Raw genomic sequence first — 21,015 nt, 5'->3', positions numbered from 1 at the left:
TGAATATTTTAGATATTAAATATAATTGTTATTTATTTGGATGTTGAAAGTTGTCCAGTATACAACATGTATTTGAAGAGTTCAGAGCTTCACTAACAATTTTATGAAAAGAATACTCATCAATACTAAATAATAACTACATAAAAATAAACGTTTTGTCTTTGGATGTTGGAAGTGTATGAAAAACACAAGTGTTTAGAAATAGACAAAAAATTTTTTTGAAAAGAGTTACATTTAAATACTAAATAATCAAATGTTTTATTTGAATGTTGAAAGTTGTAGCGTGTACAATGAATGTTTTTGCTGAATTTAGACATTTAAAAAAAAATTATGTAAAAAAAAGTTTTTTTTTTCAATTTTAAATACTGACGATCTTAAAAAAAATCTGCCTTTTCTATGGTGTAAGTCGGACAGTGTACTAAACATGTTTTTGAAGAGTTTAGAAATCCATCCATCCTTAATCCGCACTGCTTATCCTCAGTAGGGTCGCGGGGGTGCTGGAGCCTATCCCATATATCTTCAGGCAGTGGGCAGGGGACACCCTGATCTGGTTACAGGGCACACAGAGTCCGACAACTGACTTGCTAATTAATGCCAAGGGACAATTTGGACCGGCCAATTAACCTGCCATGCATGTTTTTTGAATGTGGGTGGAAACCGTAGTGCCCGAAGAAACCCTCGCAAGGACGGGGAGAACATGCAAACTTCACACAGGAAGGTTTAATCTCATGAACTAAGAACTGTGCCGCACGTGTGCTAACCATTACATCACCGTGCTGCCGAGTTTAGAAATGTCCCTCCAAAAAAGTCACTTATGGAAGATGTTACATTCTTTTATGAAAAAAAGTTTCTGTTTTATTCTGGTGTACATTTCCTACATTATTGTTGGTCAAATTGTGTTTCTTTGACATTTGGTGTCACAATGTCTACATTGATTATATATTCATCATCAAACTTGCTTATTTTTTTTCACTGTTGTTACTTTGTAGGTGAGCTTGACTGGAAAATGTGTGACTACGTTTACATGCTGGCAATGATTCAATTGGAAATGGAATAACGTTTTAATGAATCATTTAAATCCTGAGAGACAATCAAATAACACTGTTTTCGAGTATTCAGATTACAAGGGTGACGTGAGAGCGAACTGATGCAAATAGGCGTCGTTTACGTATTTCACTTTTGATATTATTTATGTCACTCACGTAATTCAACCAAGTACCGTCCTCTAAAGGTGAGCGCTGTTGCGGCATCTCCTATGTTTACAAGTTGTACTCATACGTGACTCGCCAAAAGCATGGACTTACACTATATATATGAATGTCTACAATCGTTGCATTTTCACCTTTGGGGCAGAACATTAAATGGAGAAATCAACCAGGAAACATGAGGCTTTTTGCATGTACCATTCGTCTCTGTACTACAGGTCCAACAGTTTTCCGGGCATTAAAAATCCCGAATGAGAGAAACAAGATATTGGATTACTCTAATGCAGGGGTGGCCAACCATTCAGCGACTAAGAGCCGATTTTTCGTCTGTGTTACTACAAAGAGCCACATCATAGTTGTTAACGGGGGCGAGTTGATTATTTTTTTTCTTTGTTACTAAAAAGCCACATTATACACATAAACATCTTTTAATCATGTACGCACGCATACACAAATCTCTACTCGACTAGATCTGATGAAAATAACCACACCAACATGATAATATCAATAATTTTCAACAGTTAACATTGTGAGCACTGTTCCAGATCCATTATCGACTTGAGGTCTGAGAGCTTGGGATAGTCCTTGTCCTTCTCTTCCATGAACAGTTTCACTGGATCCAAAAGCTCAAAGAAGCGAGATAGTACCTGGCTTTTTGACAGCCACCTCACAGTGCAGTGCAGCGGCAGGTCACCTGGAAGTCCTTGGTCCAGTTCAGCGATGATATTCCTGAATATCCTCCGGTTAAGCGCATGTGTGCAGATGAAGTTGACGATTTCCATCACAGGTTTCATGACGTTGTCAAATTTGAGTGATTTAGACACGAGTTGCTCCCTGTGGATGATGCAGTGGAAATCCCAAAAGTCTGGAAATGTTTGATCAGCTTTGTACAGTCCCACAAGCCCGTTCATTGATCCGATGATGGCTGGCGCTCCATCCGTAGCTCTTGCAGTTAGTTTGTGTGCAACTGTTATTCAACAGCTATTAATATCGGATATTCTTCGTTCCATACTGTGGCGAGACAGTTGAACATCTGATTTGCTCTGTTTTAGTTTGTTGTCTACAGGAGCCAAGATTTCAAAGGCGTCAATGACTCATTTTTAATGAATTCTCTTTTGTTGTATAGCTTTTTAGCCCGTGCTATGTTCCAAGCTAACTGATACGAAGCAAGCGTTACGGTCTCAGACTGTTTCAGATTTTTTTTTTGAAAGAAATGCAACTGTTTTTCTGCTTTGCTTTTCGTAGTCAACAACTTTTTCTTACTAAGTTCAGTCCCTTTTGGAAATTCCTGTTCGATGTTAGGGTGGAGTGAGCTGAATTGACACCGAAGATTTGAAGCTTTGAAATGTCCTAATGCCGCGTCACGTATAAGGCAGATAGGCTTGCCATTACGTTCAATAAAATAATATAAACTCTCCCATTCTGGCAAAAACGTCCTGTGTTTTTCTTCATATTTTAGTTTGGCTGCTCCTTTTTACCTGCCATTTCAAGAGGTAATTTCACATAAATTGACTACAATACATTTTGTCAAACAAATATTTTCTCGTCGCTCGTTTTACGTCACTAAAACAGACATTCATTGTCGGAGTGCCATCTAGCTGTAGGAAGGCAAATAACAGTGCCGGCTAAACATTCTTGATGCATGTCATGTTACAGCTTCGAAAGAGCCGCATTAAACCAGTTTATAACAGCTCCTAAAGAGCCGCATGAAACTAGTTCAAGAGCCGCATGCGGCTCGAGAGCCGCGGGTTGGCCACCCCTGCTCTAATGTGTATACATGCACAAATAATCAGAAAAGGTAAGGACGGAACCAACTATAGCAATCGATATACAATTGGATTATTGTGTGTGTTTGCCTTTTCGGAATATTGGGAATGCGCAGTTTATGCACCGATTATTCAATTTTTGCAGCTTAATAGGATTCCCTATTTTATTTTATTTTTTTAAAGTTGTTTTTGTAAAATATGTCCAATTGTTTATAATCAATCTCCGTGGGCGGCCATTTTAAGTATTCGTATCGTGAGACGAGGATTTTGATGGTTTTGACCAATGGTGGTCCTGCTTTAGAAAACATGGGAACCGTGATTGGTTGTTCGACTTTGGCAACATCAACGACATCATTATTTTTTAGAATCGCTGTCTCCAGAAAAGGGAAGAGGTGGATTTTGCCTCCTAAATCATATTCTACAAAATGAATGAATTAATTAATAAATTAATCTATACACCATTTTTTAGAATAAGGGTGACTTATACATGTGAGGCTCCAATATACTGTTTTTCTGTTCGAATGTTAATATTTTTTTACGGTTGACACGTTCATCATTGTGGCAGCACGGCGGTGCAGTGGTTAGCGCGTGTGCGGCACAATTCAGAGGTCGTGGGAACCTCCTGTGTGGGTTCAAATCCAGCGACCGGCCTTACTGTGCGGAGTTTGTATGTTCTCCCCGTGCTTGCGTGGGTTTCTTCTAGGCACCCTGGTTTCCTCCCACATTCCAAAGACATGCATTTCAGGTGAATTGGGCAGTCCAAATTGACTGAGCGAGTGAGTTGTCTGTCCACGTGTGCCCTGCGATTGGCTGGCACCCAGTTCAGGGTGTCCCCTGCCCACTGCCCGGAGATGGCTGGTATGGGCCCCAGCCCCCGGCCACGTTTTTAGAGTTACTAAGGACAAGTTTTATCTCCAATGTACTCGTCCCGAGTGTACGCATGCGCAGTATGATGGTTGGCGTGGGGGTGTTTGCGGAGGAATCCAGTAACGTTGCCGTTGTGCTGACTTCACACGCCCTCGGGGCTATTTTGCCTGAACTCCCCTAAAAGTTCCGTCTTCCTTTCATTCCTGCAATCAGCTTCTCCACTCACTCCCCGCCGCCCCCTCCTCCCTCTGCCCACGGCTGTGTGGGCGCGAGGCTGGCGGGACAGCAGCTGGAAATGGTCACCACCTCGCGGAGGATTTTTGCGCTCTCCCGGTACCGTGACGCGGTCGTTTGACTTCAGGTAAGTTCACCTTGCTTCTTCCTTTTTAAAATTTCATTTCATTTTTTATGGTAATACCTTGACACTTCTTGACTAAGTTTTACATTTGTCAACGGAACAGAACAGGTTAAGTTTGGTCGAACTTGTTTGAACAACAATTGTACTTTAGACTCTCGTACGTGGAAGGTTTTTTTTTCAAGGCTCTTAAGAATTCTTATAGATTTTTCGCTAAATATTCACTTTCTGAAAAAATTAATATATTACCAGCAAAAATAGAACTAATAATTGTCCAGAGTTACACACATTCTTGTCAGACTTTTAATATTCACTATTTCGCTCAAAAAGAGTAAATGTATGGAAGCCCAAAAGGGCCAAATTTCTATTGATAAATACACTTTTTAATTTACAATTTTTTACTAAATTAAAGAAGTTTTTTGGTGTATTTTTTAAAATAGGGCGACCGTGACTCCGGAGACACAAAATAAATCTGTTCTGAGTTGAAAAGTAAAATTGCCTTATAGCACAGGAACCCCCCCAGCTCCCTAGATTAAAATCACAAAATAGTACATTGTTAGTACTACTAATGTGTAATTGTGTGCGTATGATAAACACTATAAATAAAAACACATGTAAAGGAGAATGAAATTTAATTTAGTTTTGTGGTGTTGTGTGAGGGGCTGAAGTCAGTGGGTGAATGCAGAAGTTATACGACTATTTTGGATGAATTTGGTCACATTTGAGATTAGTCTGTATTAATTTGAATACAATTATGTCTAATAGGGACCAGACCCATCCAGCACTGCAGGTCCAAAAGATGTCTTTATTTGATTGAAAAGGACAATAGGAGGGAAAAAGTCTTGTAAAATATGTTTTGGGGTGGACTAAATTTCATCTTTGTCAGATAGGGCTAAACAATACAATTGAATATGTTTATTTTCTGTCTAGATTTGGTCTTCAAAGGACAACATTGAAACCGAACAGCACTGGAGGTCCAAAAGACGTCTTTATCTGGTTGTAAAAGTAGGGAAAATGTCTTGGAAAAAGACCACTCTTGGGGATTCAATTCAGTCCACGTCGGCAGGCTCAATACAGTCAAATTTTAGGCGCCTATTTTTGTTCTGAATCGTGTCTAAATTTGGACTAGACCAAAATACAACGTCCATTGGATGTCCAGTAAAGGGTGGGTTGATTTACTTGATAATGCACTATTAATCCATTGAAAAAAAATATGCTCAAGTGACTTGAAGTTGCCAAGAATCCTTTTAAGCATTTACTCAATACAAAAATCGATGTCGAGTTCTCACCACAGTTCATCTGCAATAATAAAATGTGTGGCAAATCCTCCACTTTTTGGATGGCACAGAAGACTGCTTCACTGTGCTGTCTGGGCACGTCCATTGTCTTTGTCTTTTATTGTCTTCCTGTTGTCGGTAACTGCCTTTTGTTTTTTTGCATGTGAGACCTTTACAGTAGAGTGACATTCTTGGAGGTTTAACAAATTGTTTTTTTTAGGTTTTTCTTTTAATGTGTGAGCATGAACTTGAGATAAACATATTGGTACACTCAACCCAACAGACCTTATACACTGATTGAGTATTTGAATGAAGTGGACGGAGCAACACAGGTGGAAAGGCAGTGTTATTCAAATGACTTGCATGTTGTTTCGATGAGATGAATGTTGGCTTTGTGCTTTATATTATGTGTTTTTCTTTGGGCAGATTTTAAAGAAAAAAAATCTCCGGCATACAAAGTATCTGTTCTGAGGTGATGATAGCAATGTGAAATTGCTATCTCTCTTTCTCTCTCTCTCTCAACACCATCCATCCACGCGGCCTTCCTCTTGGTCTCCCTCCATTTACTTCTGCTCTGTAGCTCTTCTTCAACATTCGCTTCTCATCCATCCTCTCCATGTGTCCAAAACAACCGATCACTCTTATCCAAACGCTTGCACTCCATTCCACCAACTGCAGCCACATTACAACCCAAGTACCTAAAGCTTTCAATTTATTCTAGTACCTGTCCATGCAACCTTATTTCTAACGCCATGCCCACTCCACCACGTGAACACTTCATCACCTTACTCTTTCCGACATTCACACATAACTTACGCCTATCACACATTCTTCCAAACTCCATAACCAACCTTCTCAATGTTTCTTCAGAATCAGCCACAAGTGCTGTGTGGTCTGCAAACAACAACTGACTTACCTGCCACACCGTTCCACTGTTATCGATCATCTCTACACCTCTGCCAAATACTCTTGCATTCACCTCTCTCACCACGCCATCCATGTACATATTAAACAGCCCTGGTGACATCACACACACCCATGTCTCACACCAGTCAACACAGGGAACCACTCACTTGTCTCACTCCCTACTCTTTCACATGCTCTGCTGTTCACATAAAAAAAGAAACCTACACTAATTAGCTTTGAACCCCCCTACCCCTCATATAAAAATTGAAATAACAAAATAGTTTTTAATAACTACTACTTATTTAAACATGCATACATATACTACACATAACTATCCATGTAAAATAATTTTGCGCTGCCATGACAAGCTAGTCGAGTGGAGTTGCGGGTGGAGGCGGAGACTGACGACTAAAGACTGACTTGTTCTAAAACTTGCACTCGCGAATATTGCCATACCTTTAGAATATGTCCCTGCTTTAATTGCCTCCCTGGTTTTTATAATAGTCCCCATTGTCGATTGGTCACAGCCATATTCTTAAACAAGAGTCACTATGTGTGTGTGTCTTCTTAATGATTGGAAGCTTATTTTCGGTTTTTGCTTCTCCCTTAAACATCAATGCAAGCCCTGGGACACATAGATGAACAAACTCAAGTTTGTTACACAAGATTCGTAACTGAACAAAGAGTGAGCAAGAGAGTGTTGTGGGAAGGGACTTAGTTCATAGTAAACCCAAGTTTTCATATTTTATTTGTTTGGACTCAAGAAGAGGAAGGAAGGGTGATTTTGGCTGACTCCTCCGCCCTGGCACACACTTACTTCTCTGTGTCCAATAATGTCGGAGGGCGTGCGTGCTGCATGGATCTTTTGCAAAGAAAAAGAAACATTGAACAAAGGAAGGGTCGATAATTTGGGGGGGGAAAAAAGTAAGCAAGAAAGAAACCCGGCCTAAACCAGAACGTAAAGATTGACATTTTTGGCCCAACACGAATTTTGGGCCGGGTCGGGCCTACGACTTGAGCTTTTAATCTCTGAATAATCTTATGCTGGTTGTAAACTTGGTCAGGAGCTGGTTAGCTGTAGTACCGTAAATGCAGTAACTAAGACGAGCTAAATTTAACCTTCTTATATGCAATTGACTTGAGTCTAAATTCAGACAACATAACAAACCGGCTTAATCCCTTATTTAGGTTTCATGCAATATACTCTTTTGGATCACTGAAATCCAGAGTAAATTGACAGACCTCAACATTTTCGGGGTTGTACAGTGCACTGGAACTTTTTTCCACACACTGTTTTTGACCTATTTCATGCCTGTCTGTACCTAATTTTTGCTTTATTTTATGCAGAAAAAAATGGCGTCGCCCAACCAGAGTTGTCACTATGACAAGCCCATGAGCTTCTTCTACAACAACAGTGGTGCCGACGACAAATGGGACACCACGCAGTTGATACTGGTCCAGGTGGTGGGCTCGTTCTTCTGCTGCTTCATCCTGCTCTCCAACGCCATGGTCATCGCCGCCGTCATCACCAACACGAGGTTCCACTACCCCTTCTACTACCTGCTCTCCAACCTGGCCGCCTCCGACTTCCTGGCGGGCATCGCCTACGTCTACTTGATGTTCAACACGGGCGAGGTCTCTCGAAGGCTGACGGTCAAAGGTTACTTCATCCGCCAGGGCCTCCTGGACATCAGCCTCTCGGCCTCGCTGGCAAACCTGCTCGTCATCGCGCTGGAGCGCTACATCTCAATCATGAACTTCAAAGTCCACAGCAACTTGACCAAGAGGAGGGTTACCCTACTCATTGTGCTGGTTTGGGGCATCTCCATCCTCATAGGCGCCGTGCCCAGCTTGGGCTGGAATTGCATCTGCAACCTGAGCGACTGCTCCCAGCTGGCACCCATTTTCAGCAGGGGCTACTTGATCTTCTGGTCCGTGTCCAACCTGGTGGTTTTCCTGGTGATGGTGGGCATCTACATGCGGATCTATGCTTACGTCAAGAAGAAGACCTCCCTGCTCACGCCACACACCGGCGGCTCAATCAACCGCAAGAGGACGCCCATCAAGCTGATGAAAACAGTCATGGTGGTGCTAGGTCAGTGCTACTCGGCGTTATGACTTATAACGTTTTCTTCTGAATTACTGCATGAAATACAGTCATTGCTGACAAACTTCCTGATAACTACAACTCCCAATATATTGCGTCACAAAAACCTTGACTTTTCGTTACACAATACCATAGACCCCTGGGATACGACATGTATTTGTTCTATGGTGGGGGTCGCAAGGTAAAATTGCCTTTTGGCTGGGGAGAGAAACCTATAGTAATGCATAGCTAATGTGTTCTACAGATTAAGAAAAGTAAAATAACAAAATGTTATGTAGTAATTACTACTTATTCGTAGTATGCGTGCATATGATTGTATTAAATTATGAATGAATTTAAAGGAAAAATGAAATGTTATATACCTTAAGCGGGACATCACTTGAGCTGGTTGAGTGAAGTAGCAGGTGGATGCAGGGGGAAGTGATGCCTGAATTAAAAAAAAATAATAATTTCAAACTGTCAACCTGTTAGGATTGTCATGAACTTAATAAATTTAATTACTATAATTGGCTGCTTATTTTTTATAATTTTTCTTTGATTAGTTACGGCCATGCAATTTGACAAGGGTAGCGATCCACGTGCCTTCATGTTTCTTGATAATCTAATGCTTTATTTCCATGGTTTTCATGTTATTTCTTCAACCTTTTGCGTAACAGACTTGGAACACATAACGTACAAACAAAGTACAAAAAAATGATGTATTTGGTTGGATTTTTTTCCAACACGGTCTTGTTCTGATACCTTGGCATTGCATGAAAAAAGATATCCTGTTTTTAAAATATTTATTGTTGAATATACATACATGCCTATATTTAAATGCTCATCTTATATTCTATTTTATTAACAGAACATTTGATCAAATTGGTTTTGGAACACCCGGAAAGGGAAAGTATTATGCAATGCCTCTTTTTAAGCAATGCATTTGATAAAATGCATTGAAAAAAAATCAACATCCAATAGTGTTTCATTTTGCATAACATTTGATAAATATCGTGATAAATAAAATAAGTGCATGATTTAAAAAATTGTACATGCGGTAAAAAAAGCACATTTAAAAATGTTAAAAATGACATGAACATTATTTCAATATACACAACGTGGTACAAATGTTTTTTGAAAAATATTTTTATGGAGTAGGGGGCCACAAAGGGAAACTTTGGAAAATATACCAAAATAACAACAATTTCCTTTTTTCTTTTTGTTCACTGGGCCATATTAATAAGTCTGACCAGGCTGCAGTTTTCCCACTGCTGGTTTAAGCTAATTCAATAATCCCTCGGTTATCGCGGTTAATGGGGACCAAAACCACCCTTGAAAAGTGAAAATCCGCGAAGTAGCGACGCCCCTTCAAAAATACTTACAAAAATAAATTTTTAAAAATTATTATTATTATTTTTTTAAATTATTATTATTTTTTTAGACCCGGTTAATGGGGACCAAAACCACCCGCAGAAAGTGAAAATCTGCGAAGTAGCGACACACGCCCCTTCAAAAATGCTTAAAAAAATGTATTTTTTTTAAAAATTATTTTATTATTATTTTTTAGATCCGGTTAATGGGGACCAAAACCACCCTCGAAAAGTGAAAATCCGCGAAGTAGCGACGCCCCTTCAAAAATACTTACAAAATAAATTTTTAAAAATTATTATTATTATTTTTTTAAATTATTATTATTTTTTTAGACCCGGTTAATGGGGACCAAAACCACCCGCGGAAAGTGAAAATCTGCGAAGTAGCGACACACGCCCCTTCAAAAATGCTTAAAAAAATGTATTTTTTTTAAAAATTATTTTATTATTATTTTTTAGATCCAGTTAATGGGGACCAAAACCACCTGCGAAAAGTGAAAATCTTTCAAAAAATGCTTAATATATATATATATATATATATATATATATATATATTCATTTATTTTTTTAAATTTTTTTTTGAATTATTTTATTTAATTATTATTATTTTTTAGACCCGCGAAGCTCTGAGCCCGTGAACGTGGAACCGCGAAGTAGCGAGGTCCCACTGTATAGTGATTGTTCCTAAAAAATGTTAATCTCTAAAAAAATTACACAGGTGAGACCAGGACTGAAACGGTTTTCCTTTTAGGGATGTGGTTTTTTTTTTTGCCCCACCCAGACTTACACAGAAATGTTCAGTCTTTTTCAATATCCAATGTCATTATCCTTTGACCATGCCAGTTCTTTTTGTCCGTCCAACTAGCTCAATTTACATGTGTTTTTGTTTTCCAAAGCACTGTTTAATTATCGCGTCCTGCTGCAAGGCACCTTTTTTATTACCCCATCAAAAAAAACTCCACGCACGCTGTCAATCCAATTTGTATGAAATGTAATTCCCGGCACCAGTTTTGTTTTTTTAAAAGCTTTAACAATCATGTTATCCAAAGGTAATAATGGTAATTCATTTTTGCTGCAATTTAAAATTTTACTATATTTTTAACCTGTTTTAAATTTTACTATGAATTTTTTGTCTTGTTTTTTCTTAAAAAAAACATTTATGACCAAAAATATCTCCAATGATACTAAGTATTTGGGAAAAAAAACCTGTAAAATCACAAAAAAACAACTACTTTCACATTCGTCTTTCCTTTTGAACATCCAATAAAATGAGTGTAGACCTGTGATAACATCAAAGTAAATCTGTGGGACCCAGTCAGTATGGCCGAATGTCTCCATCTGGGTATGCGCCTGATGTCACAGTCAACTATCACACTTGAGCGTTTATGCCGGACATGCCCCTCCATACGTAGGTGTAGATATTGCATTAAAAACAGACATTCGCAGCTAAAACTCAATTACCATATTAACAATGTATGGGCTGTACAGAAATCCCCTTTGATTTCGGTTGCGTCGCACCTTCATAAAAGCTCCCAAAGGGTTAAACTTACCTCAAGATCTCGTCATTCCCGACTGAGAGTGCATGTCTCTCACAAAATTATTATAGATCTACAAATAATAATACAGAACACAAAATTGCGGTTGACTTCATGTTTTTATTGTCATTATACAAAAGTAAAACAAAATAGGCACCTCTTCCTTTCAGTTTAAGAAAGCAATTTAGACAACGTCCACCAAAATGCACGCTAGCAAATGGAGACCGATTTCTGCAATGATTAAAATAAAACCGCCACGAATGTAGCGGTTTCCCACAAGTTGTCGCTCTAAGTTATTATTTCGTGGCTAATGGACCTGGCAAGATACGGAGTCCGCAGCAGTGGCTTCAAGTTAGAGGTAAGATCGGGCCAAAAAAAAGCACCCGAGCCCGACGCAGGCCCGAGAGGTATTAAACCCGACCCGGACCGAGCCCGACTAATTAACTGGATTTGCTGGCCCTGCCCGAAAGGGGCCCGAAATTACATATTTTATTTATAAGGAGGGGTGATTTATGATAACAAATTAAACTCTGCCTTTTGTTACAACATCTAGGCCTAAGTTAAATAAAACTGTATAAACATTTACATATTTTATATTTCTGTGTCTGCACTGCAGATGTTACATTAAGCGACAATCTGTCATTGACGTTTTTTTTTTTTTTTGAGGTAGCGAAAACATTTAAGGGCGTCCGTCATTTTGACGACTTGATCATTGGGCCATAATCCACAGCAGCAGTAGTAGTACGTCCTTAAGATTTTAGCGCAGCACTTTCATTGAGGGGGTGTTGACGTGTTGTGCCCTTTTCCGATTCCTATGCAAATTCCCCCCCCCCCCCCCCCCCCTCCTGATCGTATTCTATATAAAACGCTTATTAAAACAATAAAGCGAGCTAATTATAATAATTGGGAGATCCTAGTCTATATAACGCGTTTATTTAAACAATAAAGCGTGATTTTATTCTGCAAATTGCGTTTTTTAACGCGGATGAAAATGTCACCAACGTCAATGTACGCTTCCGACAAAAGCGATCGTATTCTATATAAAACGCTTATTAAAACAATAAAGCGAGCTAATTATAACAATTGGGAGATCCTAGTCTATATAACGCGTTTATTTAAACAATGAAGCGCGATCGTATTCTACAAATTGCGTTTTTTAACGCGGATGAAAATGTCACCAACGTGAAATTGCTCCACACTTCACTCTTACCAGAGTGCGTTTTCCTCGTCAGTTCTCCTCTCTTGAGTTTATCCTTAACTTCTTGTTGGTCCGACTCCATATCAGGGATACCAGGCCAAAATCACGCGAATTTGCGGAGGGGAAGATTATTAATAGGACAGCATTCACGTCACGTCACGTGCACAGAGCATGCTCTGGCTCCGTTAAAAGCAATTACAGCTCCTTCTCCGTTTTATCCAAATTATTTATTTTATAACAAGTATTCCTTGGTCTAGTATCCATACATAGTTTAAGTATATATTTTTAATGAACATATATTTATAATTATTAACTAATTTAAAACCCGACCCGACCGTATGACTGACATTTCAGGCCCGACCCGGCCCGAAATTGCCTCGGGTTCGGGCTCGGGCCATAAATCTTAGGTCTACTTCAAGTACGGTAGTTTTTAGCCGAGTCGTTAACAGTAGGCTGGACCAGCAGCACCGCTCTTGCCTACACCGAAACTCCGCCTGAGTCGCGTTCTGAAACCCGATAATCACGATAATTCACGACGCACTCACTGGTATTCACAATTTCATTGCGCTTTTCTATCTTTCCTTAGAGTCCGATTTAATTGATGAATTTATTTTCATTTAAAGAGCCGCTAAAAGCTAGCAATGGCTATGCTTCCTAGTTTGTTTACAGTTGGCCTGTTAAGACTGGTGTAAGCTGTCAGTCAATCAGAGTTGCTCACCCAGACATTCACGCTCACCCAACACAGAGTACCCTCCTCAATCCGTCCTCGCGGAGCGCTGTCTAACGAGATACAATGCTCGATAAATTGATGTAACAATAAATGACAAGAAAGACAAAATCAATTCGTTTAGAAATCTGTGAAGAAGTGGACCAAGTGGCAATGGTTCTCTGTATTTCCGATTAGTCTAAATAACAACAACAGTTATTTTCTTTAAAAAAACATTTATAAGCAACCCCAAACATTTACACAGTAGTGTGTATATTAGAATGATTGGGAAATTTCCATGGTACACTAGTTAAAAATACACTTCTTTTAATGAGTCCTTGCCCCCCTCCCCCAGGACTAAAAAAAAAAAAAAACATCATCGTCTATTATGAAACACTGCTTCATTGATAAAGTGACATCGCGTTTTCAAACGCACCAGTGCAAACAAGATGGCAAGAAAAAACACGAAAGAGTTCACGGCGCTTGAATTGCTAAATACTCCATAGTATAAATGGCTTTGTGTGAAAACTGGACCGACTGGTTTCAAGGTCCTTACGGGGTCTGATCGGATCCAGGTCTTTCGTAACATATTGTGTGATTACCGAAAAAAGTAAAAGAGTATTTGCATAATGAAAAGCAAATTGAATTTAGTCATGGTGTTGAATTCTAAAGTTTTTAAAATCAAAGGTGGAGGATAAATACTTTCTTTCGTCTGCAGAGTTGCTGCTGTACACAAGTCTGAGCTTGTGCTTCCGCAGAGTGCCAAAAATCTTTTCGTGTGCCTGGGCATGTTCGCTTGTGTTACATGCTACATTCTCTTTGTGATATCTTAGTGTGTGCACTTTTAACCTCTAAAATTATGAAAATTAAATGAGGATTTTTTAAAAAAAATCATTTTTGCTAATGTATGCTTAGCATAAATGGACCTTTTTTTTCCTTTTTTTGATGCTTTATTGAACAACATCTTATATGCAATTTCTTAAAAAGATTAAATAAATATTATACAGTATATTTTGTCTTGATTGTTTAAGACCTTGACTGCTTGCTTGACATCATGGAATAAAAGTCAGCCTACCTTAAATATTACTGTTAATGTAAATAATAAAATTATATGAATAATATAGTAATATAGATATGTTAAAATAAAACAACATTGTAAAAACCTAATAATAATAAAAATAATTCATATCATAATAAATATTAACAAAATTATTAAAAAAAACACAATATACAAATAACAGTAAAAAAGGGAGACCTTTAACAAAACATTCTAAATAATTAAAATATTAGTTAAACTAGTCATCATATTAAGAAAAATGATTTTAAAAATACATATATATATATATATATATATATATATATATATATATATATATACTAGCAAAATTATGAAAAGAAACACAAAATATATGAATAACGTGAATAATATTTTGAAATATTAACTTGATAATAAAAGAATAATAAATAATAAGATTCCAAATTGAATAAAAACCAATGATCTTAACACAATTGAATAAGCGTAAGAGGACAAGTAATAATACAAAACATGATAAGTCATATTAAAAAAATAATAAAAAAAATAAAAATAAAGATTAATAACATTTTTAAATGATTATGCATTGAATGACTTAGATTATAGTTTAGTAATACTTTGCTGCCATTAGAAATTTGTTTCAGTAATAACAATTAGTTTCATTTTTATAATAATTTATAACTGTTAGTAATAGGAAATATCCAAGTGGAAAAAATGATAGTGTCAGGAAAGACGGACTGACAGTGAGGAACTCCGCAACAACACAGCATTCCTTCTCGTGCACACAACAAGAACGCAAAAAACTGGTTTCGCTCGTGTAAAATCGTATAATGTGTGAGCACAACCACATCCTCGTGGCTGTCAGATTTTGGTTTCCGTCTTTGTATCGTTTGGCATTTTTCACAGCGCTTTGCCGCAATTGCATTGCAGGAAGAAAGACTTCTTAGTCACATTTGATTTCAAAATATCAAATTCCCCAAAAGTCAAAACCTTTGGCATTGTATTCGCTTGAGTTTTTGTTGACGGGACCAATTGCATCAGGTAGTTTTTTCAAACAGGGCCGGAGTGGACCCCTTTTTTAGCCCGGGAGTTTTACACCCAAAGCCGGCCCAGGATGTATTTGAATCATTGGAACAGCAGCGAGCTCTTAAGTTGCATTTTTATTGGGAAGAAATTCGGGTATATGTTGATAAGTTAACAGAAAACACTATTTTAAATCAAAGGAAAATCATATAAAGATTCAGATATAGACGAAAACATAATTACCTATGTTTAAAGTTAACGGATCCCTTAACCGCATGGATCGTCAGTCACCAATAAGAATGCAACTCTGAACAGCTTTCTCCACTGTTGACAGTTCCTGGACTGGTTTTGGGTCTGGGGCACACAAAATTATTTGGCGGGCCGTATTTGGCACGCGTGCCATAGGTTTTGACAAATGTGCCCTAGATAAAAACATTGAAATAACAAAATACTAAATAGTACTGTGCTAATTTTATGTAATATACATGTATACGATTAGATAACATCGATAAACAAAAATTTAATTTGATTGACCTTTTGTGTAATGTGACTTGAGCTGGTGGAGTAGAGCAGCGGGTGGATGCAGATGAAGGAGACTTGAGATTCAAATTGAAATTTATTTTAAAACTTACACTTGCAAGGATTCTCATGCCCTTCAAAGTTTGATTTGCTTTAATCACTTCCTTATTGTTAATAATTGTATCTGGCGACAATATTGGACAATGTAATTAATTTTTGACTATTTCTATTATTGAAATTTGACGACAACATCGACTAATCTTAGCAGCCCTTCTTTATACATCCTGAAATATGATTTTCAATGTTTTGTGCGGTTCCTGTAACAGGGTTTATACAAGTTGTCAAAATCCTTGAAAATGCTTGAATTTTGATGTTGTGTTTTCAAGGATTAAAAATGGCTTGAATCTTGGGTGAAGTTTTCAAAAATGCAGTTGCCATTATTTTTGATTGACTGAATATCTCTTGTTCCTCCAATGTCGGATTTTCCCGTTGCAGGAGCCTTCGGATTTAAAATGGCTTGAATTTTGAGTGAAGTTTTTATAAATGCAGTTGCTATTATTTTTGATCGGCTGAATGACTCTTGTTTCTCCAATGTCGGATTTTCCCGTTGCAGGAGCCTTCGTGATCTGCTGGACCCCCGGCCTGGTTGTCCTGCTCCTAGATGGCCTAAACTGCACCAGCTGCAGCGTGATGAAGCTAAAACGCTGGCTCCTCTTGCTGGCCGTGCTCAATTCTGTCATGAACCCGTGCATTTACTCCTACAAGGACGAGGAAATGTGGGCCACCTTCAAGAACCTTCTGCGCTGCATTGGCAACGGTACCCGGCGCCAGCGATCTACCCGGGCCAACGCGCGGCCCCTCAGCTCTGCCCAGGATACCGGCAACAGCCAGCCGCCGTCCGAAGAGACCAAAACTGGAGATCAGGAGATCTTACAGACTTGAGGGCAGGATTTGCCGTTGACTTTGAAGGAATCTCTGCACGCTTGGAGAAGCACTCAGTGGAGAAGATAATGCGGCGACTGGTGTCGGTCGCTTATCTTCAAAGCAAATTTTGTCTGGAGGAGGGAGAACGGCAAGGGCAAACAAGACATTTGTTGGGATTTCACCTTTTTGAAAAGGAAAGTTGCAGTTTTGTATGCACGATAAGGACAACCCGACATCAGACAAGTTAAAAAACACACCCTCCAGGTTGGTTTTACCCAGAAAACGCGCTTAACCTGGAGGCCAAAACTGGACATCAGATCATATTTACATCGTATTGGGAAAGGTCCACATCATGCCTACTAAGCATTGGGAGAAACCCTGCCAAAAGTGATTCTACTGTTTCTGTACTCGTTGTCAGAATGACTGTTTTGTAGTGCAACAAAGTGTCAATACAGAAGACCCCGGGATACAACATGAATCGGTTCATATATCGCAAAGTGAAATACCCGTATAGCGGGGTATTGAAATATATGCTAATCAGCTATTGCCTACGGAACCTCCAGTGCCTCAGATAAAAACATTGAAGGTGAGGTGGACCATTTGAGTTGAAATGTAATTGTTTTCCCTATTAAGTGTATGTTAACAATGCCCACCTGAGTTTGAAGAGCACTTATTCTTAATTTTCCACTGCGGCTGTCTGCTTTTAACAGAGATGGTTACGGCAAGGCACAGTAGGTTCGAGGAATAGTGGCGGGGGGTTTTTGGCAGTGACGTTATGCCTGTCCCCACAGGTTTTTTATTTATTTATTTCCATCCGTCAGTGTATCATGAAAATGATGGAAGTAGGGCCTGCTTTCAGTCCAAATGTCAAACCAAACCCCAAGAAAGATGACAATATCAGATCTGCATTTTAATGATGCAGTGACCCAAACTAAGAGCAGACCACAGCATTCTATACGATGTTGACCAATAGCAGACAGGCATCATTACAGACAGAACTCGTAATGCACAAACACTGCAAAGTTTGAATTTTGTACATTTTTAGGCATTCAAATTAATTTGTTGATTTATTATATGGAAAAGGCTGTTAAAAAGGGGTGAAGAAAACAAACACTCTATTCCACACTATTGAGTGAAAACATCTTAATGCGGTTTGCCATGTCCCGGGGTCTACTGCATGAAATATCTAAGTAACACTTAGCATTGTTCAGCATACTATTTTCGATAACGACCTCTGTCAACCTCAACCACTTGCATGCCACCTTGACAAAGGTAAAAAAAAATTCACAAGTGTTCCACTTCAGCTATCATGTGGAGCGTAGGAAATTTTCCCCCGCCTCATTTTTGGTGTTGCAAAGACTTTTTTTAATGGCTATCGGCAAAACAAGAGCAAAAAAGTAAAGGGGGGAAAAAGTGGTAAGGAATCTGGTCGGAGGTCGGGGCTCAATAGCTCACCTTCAGGAAGTGAAGAGGATGTGAGCGACGAGGCCGCTATAAATAAGCTTCAGTTTAGACAAAAGAGCGCCGCAGACGCCAACACGCACAGACAGGATGGCCGCCACCAAAACGATGTGATGTTTTTTCATTTGAAGTGTCCATTTTGTTTGTGTAGAGCGCAACACACGGAATATTTTTTTTATGGTTTTAAAAAAGAGATTTTTATTTATAAACAAATGTAAGAACAATGAGGAACTAGCTTGTTTTTTTGTTGATGCATTAGAATAAAAATATATGTGAATTATAGTAGCGACTTGGACTTTTGAGTATTAAAAAAATACGTTCAAAAATTAAAACTTTCTCTGCCCCTATTTAATGTTAAGCTCCTGCATGTATAAAAATCCTAATGATTCTTATAAATAAGCCAAACCATTTCTCATAACATAACCATCTCTTTTTTTAGACTTGTAGGATTAGTAATGCCCTGTGGTGAGGGGGGCCTCTCCTCGTGAGAGGTAAGAGAATTCTCGCACCGTGGTCTGCTGTGTGTCGTAATAGGCGACTAAAGTGGAGGGAGCGAGGGGACTGGGGATCCTCTCCTCTCTATCTCTACTCCCTAAAAGTCAGCAAGGCAAAGAAAGGGTGGCGGGACACGGAAAGGTCTCGCAAACCCTAGTTATAGGGTCACTAAATGTGAGAGGATGTTGAAGTAAAGCGACTTAGTGGAAGAAAGAGGAGATCGGAAGGATGATGACTAAAAGGAGGGTTGATGTGTTAGCATTGAGTGAAACAAAGATGAAAGGGTGAATTACAGCTTGGAGGTTTGTATGGTAGAAGGTCTGGAGTTATGGGTGGACATGCTAGAGAAGGAGTGGCTGTGCTTGTGAGTGAGAAAGAAAAGGAAAAACTGGTGGAGTGGAAAGAGATATCTTCCAGATTGATGTGGGTGAGGTTGAAGTGGGGTGTAGAAGTATGGATGTTTATAAGTGCATATGGACCTGGTTCAGAAAGGAGCGCTGAGGAGAGAGAGGAGTTCTGGAAGGACTTGTCTGAATGTGTGGCAAGTGCGAAAGAAGGGTGGAAAGTGGTAATACTAGGTGACGAGAATGCTTGAGTGGGTGATGAAACGGTTGAAAATGTGATTGGTAGATATGGAGTACCAGGAAGAAATGAGAGTGGGAAGAAATTGACTGAGTTATGTGTGGAAAATGAGTTGGTGATTGGAAATGCATTGTTTAAAAAGAGGGACGTGAATAAGTATACCTTTGTCAGAGTGGATAGTGGCAAGATGGTGGACAGAGCACCGATGGATTATGTAGTGGTTAGAGAAGGGATGTTAAGTAGATTGTTGTATTTGCATGTTTACAGAGGCGAAATGAGTGGTATGTCTGATCGTTTTTATGTGGGAGGAAAACTGAGAATAGATGGATTGTGGAGGGCTAGTTATAAGAAGAGTGTGAGGGAAGAGGTGAAAATGTCAGAGTTGAATAAGGCAGAAAAGGAAAGAGAGGATAAGGGAAGAGTATGAACGGATTGGTAGAAGAGAAATGGAGAGTAAGGAAATTGAATGGAAGTGGTTTAAAGAGGCAGTGTTGAGGAGTGCAAAAGAAGTGTGTGGAATGAGAAAAGTTGGTCGAGGTATTAGGAAAGGAAGTGAATGGTGGAATGATGAGGTATCAGAGGCTGTGACAGAAAAGAGACGTGCCTTTGAGGACTGGCTGCAAGATAAGAGTGGCGATGCGTATGAAAGCTATAAAGTGAAGAAAAGGTTGGTAAAAGTGGCAATGGAAGCAGCGAAAAGGAAAGCAAATGATGAATGGTGTCGAAAGATAGGAGTGAACTTTGAGGAAAGTAAAAAGTGTTCTGGAAAGAAGTGAAAAGAGTAAGAAACAGTGAGTCTGGAAAGGAAGAGAAAGTGAAAGATAAAGATGGTATATTGCTGGTTAGCGGTACTGCAGTCAGGACGAGATGGGCAGAGTATTTTGAGGAGTTGCTAAATGTGGAGGATGGGAGAGAAGTGAGAGTCGAGGCGATCGATGGTATGGAGAGAATGCCCGTGTTGGGTGATTTAAATGTGAAGCCTGTGGAAACATGGGAGGTGCAAGAGGCAGTGAAAGAAATGAAAGGGGGGAAGGCGCCTGGGTTGGATGGTTATACTGCTGAATGCCTGAAAAAAGGTGGCACAGCTATGATTGACTGGTTAGTACGCTTTTTGAATGTATGCTTTTTAAGTGGTGTGGTTCCTGTTGATTGGTGTAGTGCATGTGTGGTGCCATTGTACAAGGGTAAAGGTGATAAGTATGAATGTAGCAATTCGAGAGGTATCAGTTTGTTGTCTGTGCCGGGTAAGCTGTACAAAAGAGTCTTGATTAAGAGAGTGAGAGAAAGAACGAGTGAGGTGGCGATGGAGGAGCAGAGTGGTTTCAGGAAAGGAAGAGGATGCGTGGATCAGGTGTTTGCAGTACGACATGTGTGTGAGAAATATATTGTAAAAGGTAAGGATGTTTATTTTGGCTTTCATGGATTTGGAAAAGGCGTATGACAAAGTTGATAGACAGGCGTTGTGGCAAGTGATGGTAATGTATGGAGTGGGTGGAAAGTTGTTGGAAGCATTGAAGAGTTTTTATATGAACAGCAGAGCATGTGTAAGAGTAGGGAGTGAGACAAGTGAGTGGTTCCCTGTGTTGACTGGTGTGAGACAGGGGTGTGTGATGTCACCATGGCTGTTTAATGTGTACATGGATGGCGTGGTGAGAGAGGTGAATGCGAGAGTATTTGGCAGAGGTGTAGAGATGATGGACAACAGTG

At 39.2% G+C, this 21,015-nt stretch overlaps 1 protein-coding gene across 2 annotated transcripts; it reads left to right on the top strand.

Moving 5' to 3' along the window:
* Positions 1–3,909: 3,909 nt before the first annotated feature.
* lpar3 (lysophosphatidic acid receptor 3) lies at positions 3,910–18,513 on the top strand. 2 transcript variants are annotated; one of them, XM_088350339.1, is made up of 4 exons: positions 3,910–4,199; positions 5,124–5,358; positions 7,724–8,471; positions 16,460–18,513. In XM_088350339.1, exons 3-4 carry the CDS (start codon positions 7,730–7,732, stop codon positions 16,786–16,788), a joined length of 1,071 nt encoding a protein of 356 aa, XP_088206465.1. In that variant the 5' UTR covers positions 3,910–4,199; positions 5,124–5,358; positions 7,724–7,729; the 3' UTR covers positions 16,789–18,513. The 2 variants fall into 2 exon arrangements, with proteins under 2 accessions (XP_088206465.1, XP_088206464.1); XM_088350338.1 differs by lacking the exon at positions 5,124–5,358 and having other exon boundaries at positions 3,912–4,199.
* The last annotated feature ends 2,502 nt before the right edge of the window (positions 18,514–21,015 follow it).

The sequence above is a fragment of the Urocampus carinirostris genome, chromosome 12, assembly GCF_059441175.1.
Source record: "Urocampus carinirostris isolate Australia breed hairy pipefish chromosome 12, RoL_Ucar_1.0, whole genome shotgun sequence".
In the NCBI taxonomy this organism is placed as follows: Eukaryota; Metazoa; Chordata; class Actinopteri; order Syngnathiformes; family Syngnathidae; genus Urocampus; species Urocampus carinirostris.
This window is presented reverse-complemented; position numbering and strand designations above follow the sequence as displayed.

What these genes read in the sequence shown, in the direction of transcription:
- lpar3 (XM_088350339.1), top strand. Translation starts at nt 7,730, where the DNA reads ATGGCGTCGCCCAACCAGAGTTGTCACTATGACAAGCCCATGAGCTTC. An exon ending in AACAGTCATGGTGGTGCTAG is followed by an intron (nt 8,472 to 16,459) that starts GTCAGTGCTACT and finishes TTCCCGTTGCAG; the next exon opens with GAGCCTTCGTGATCTGCTGG.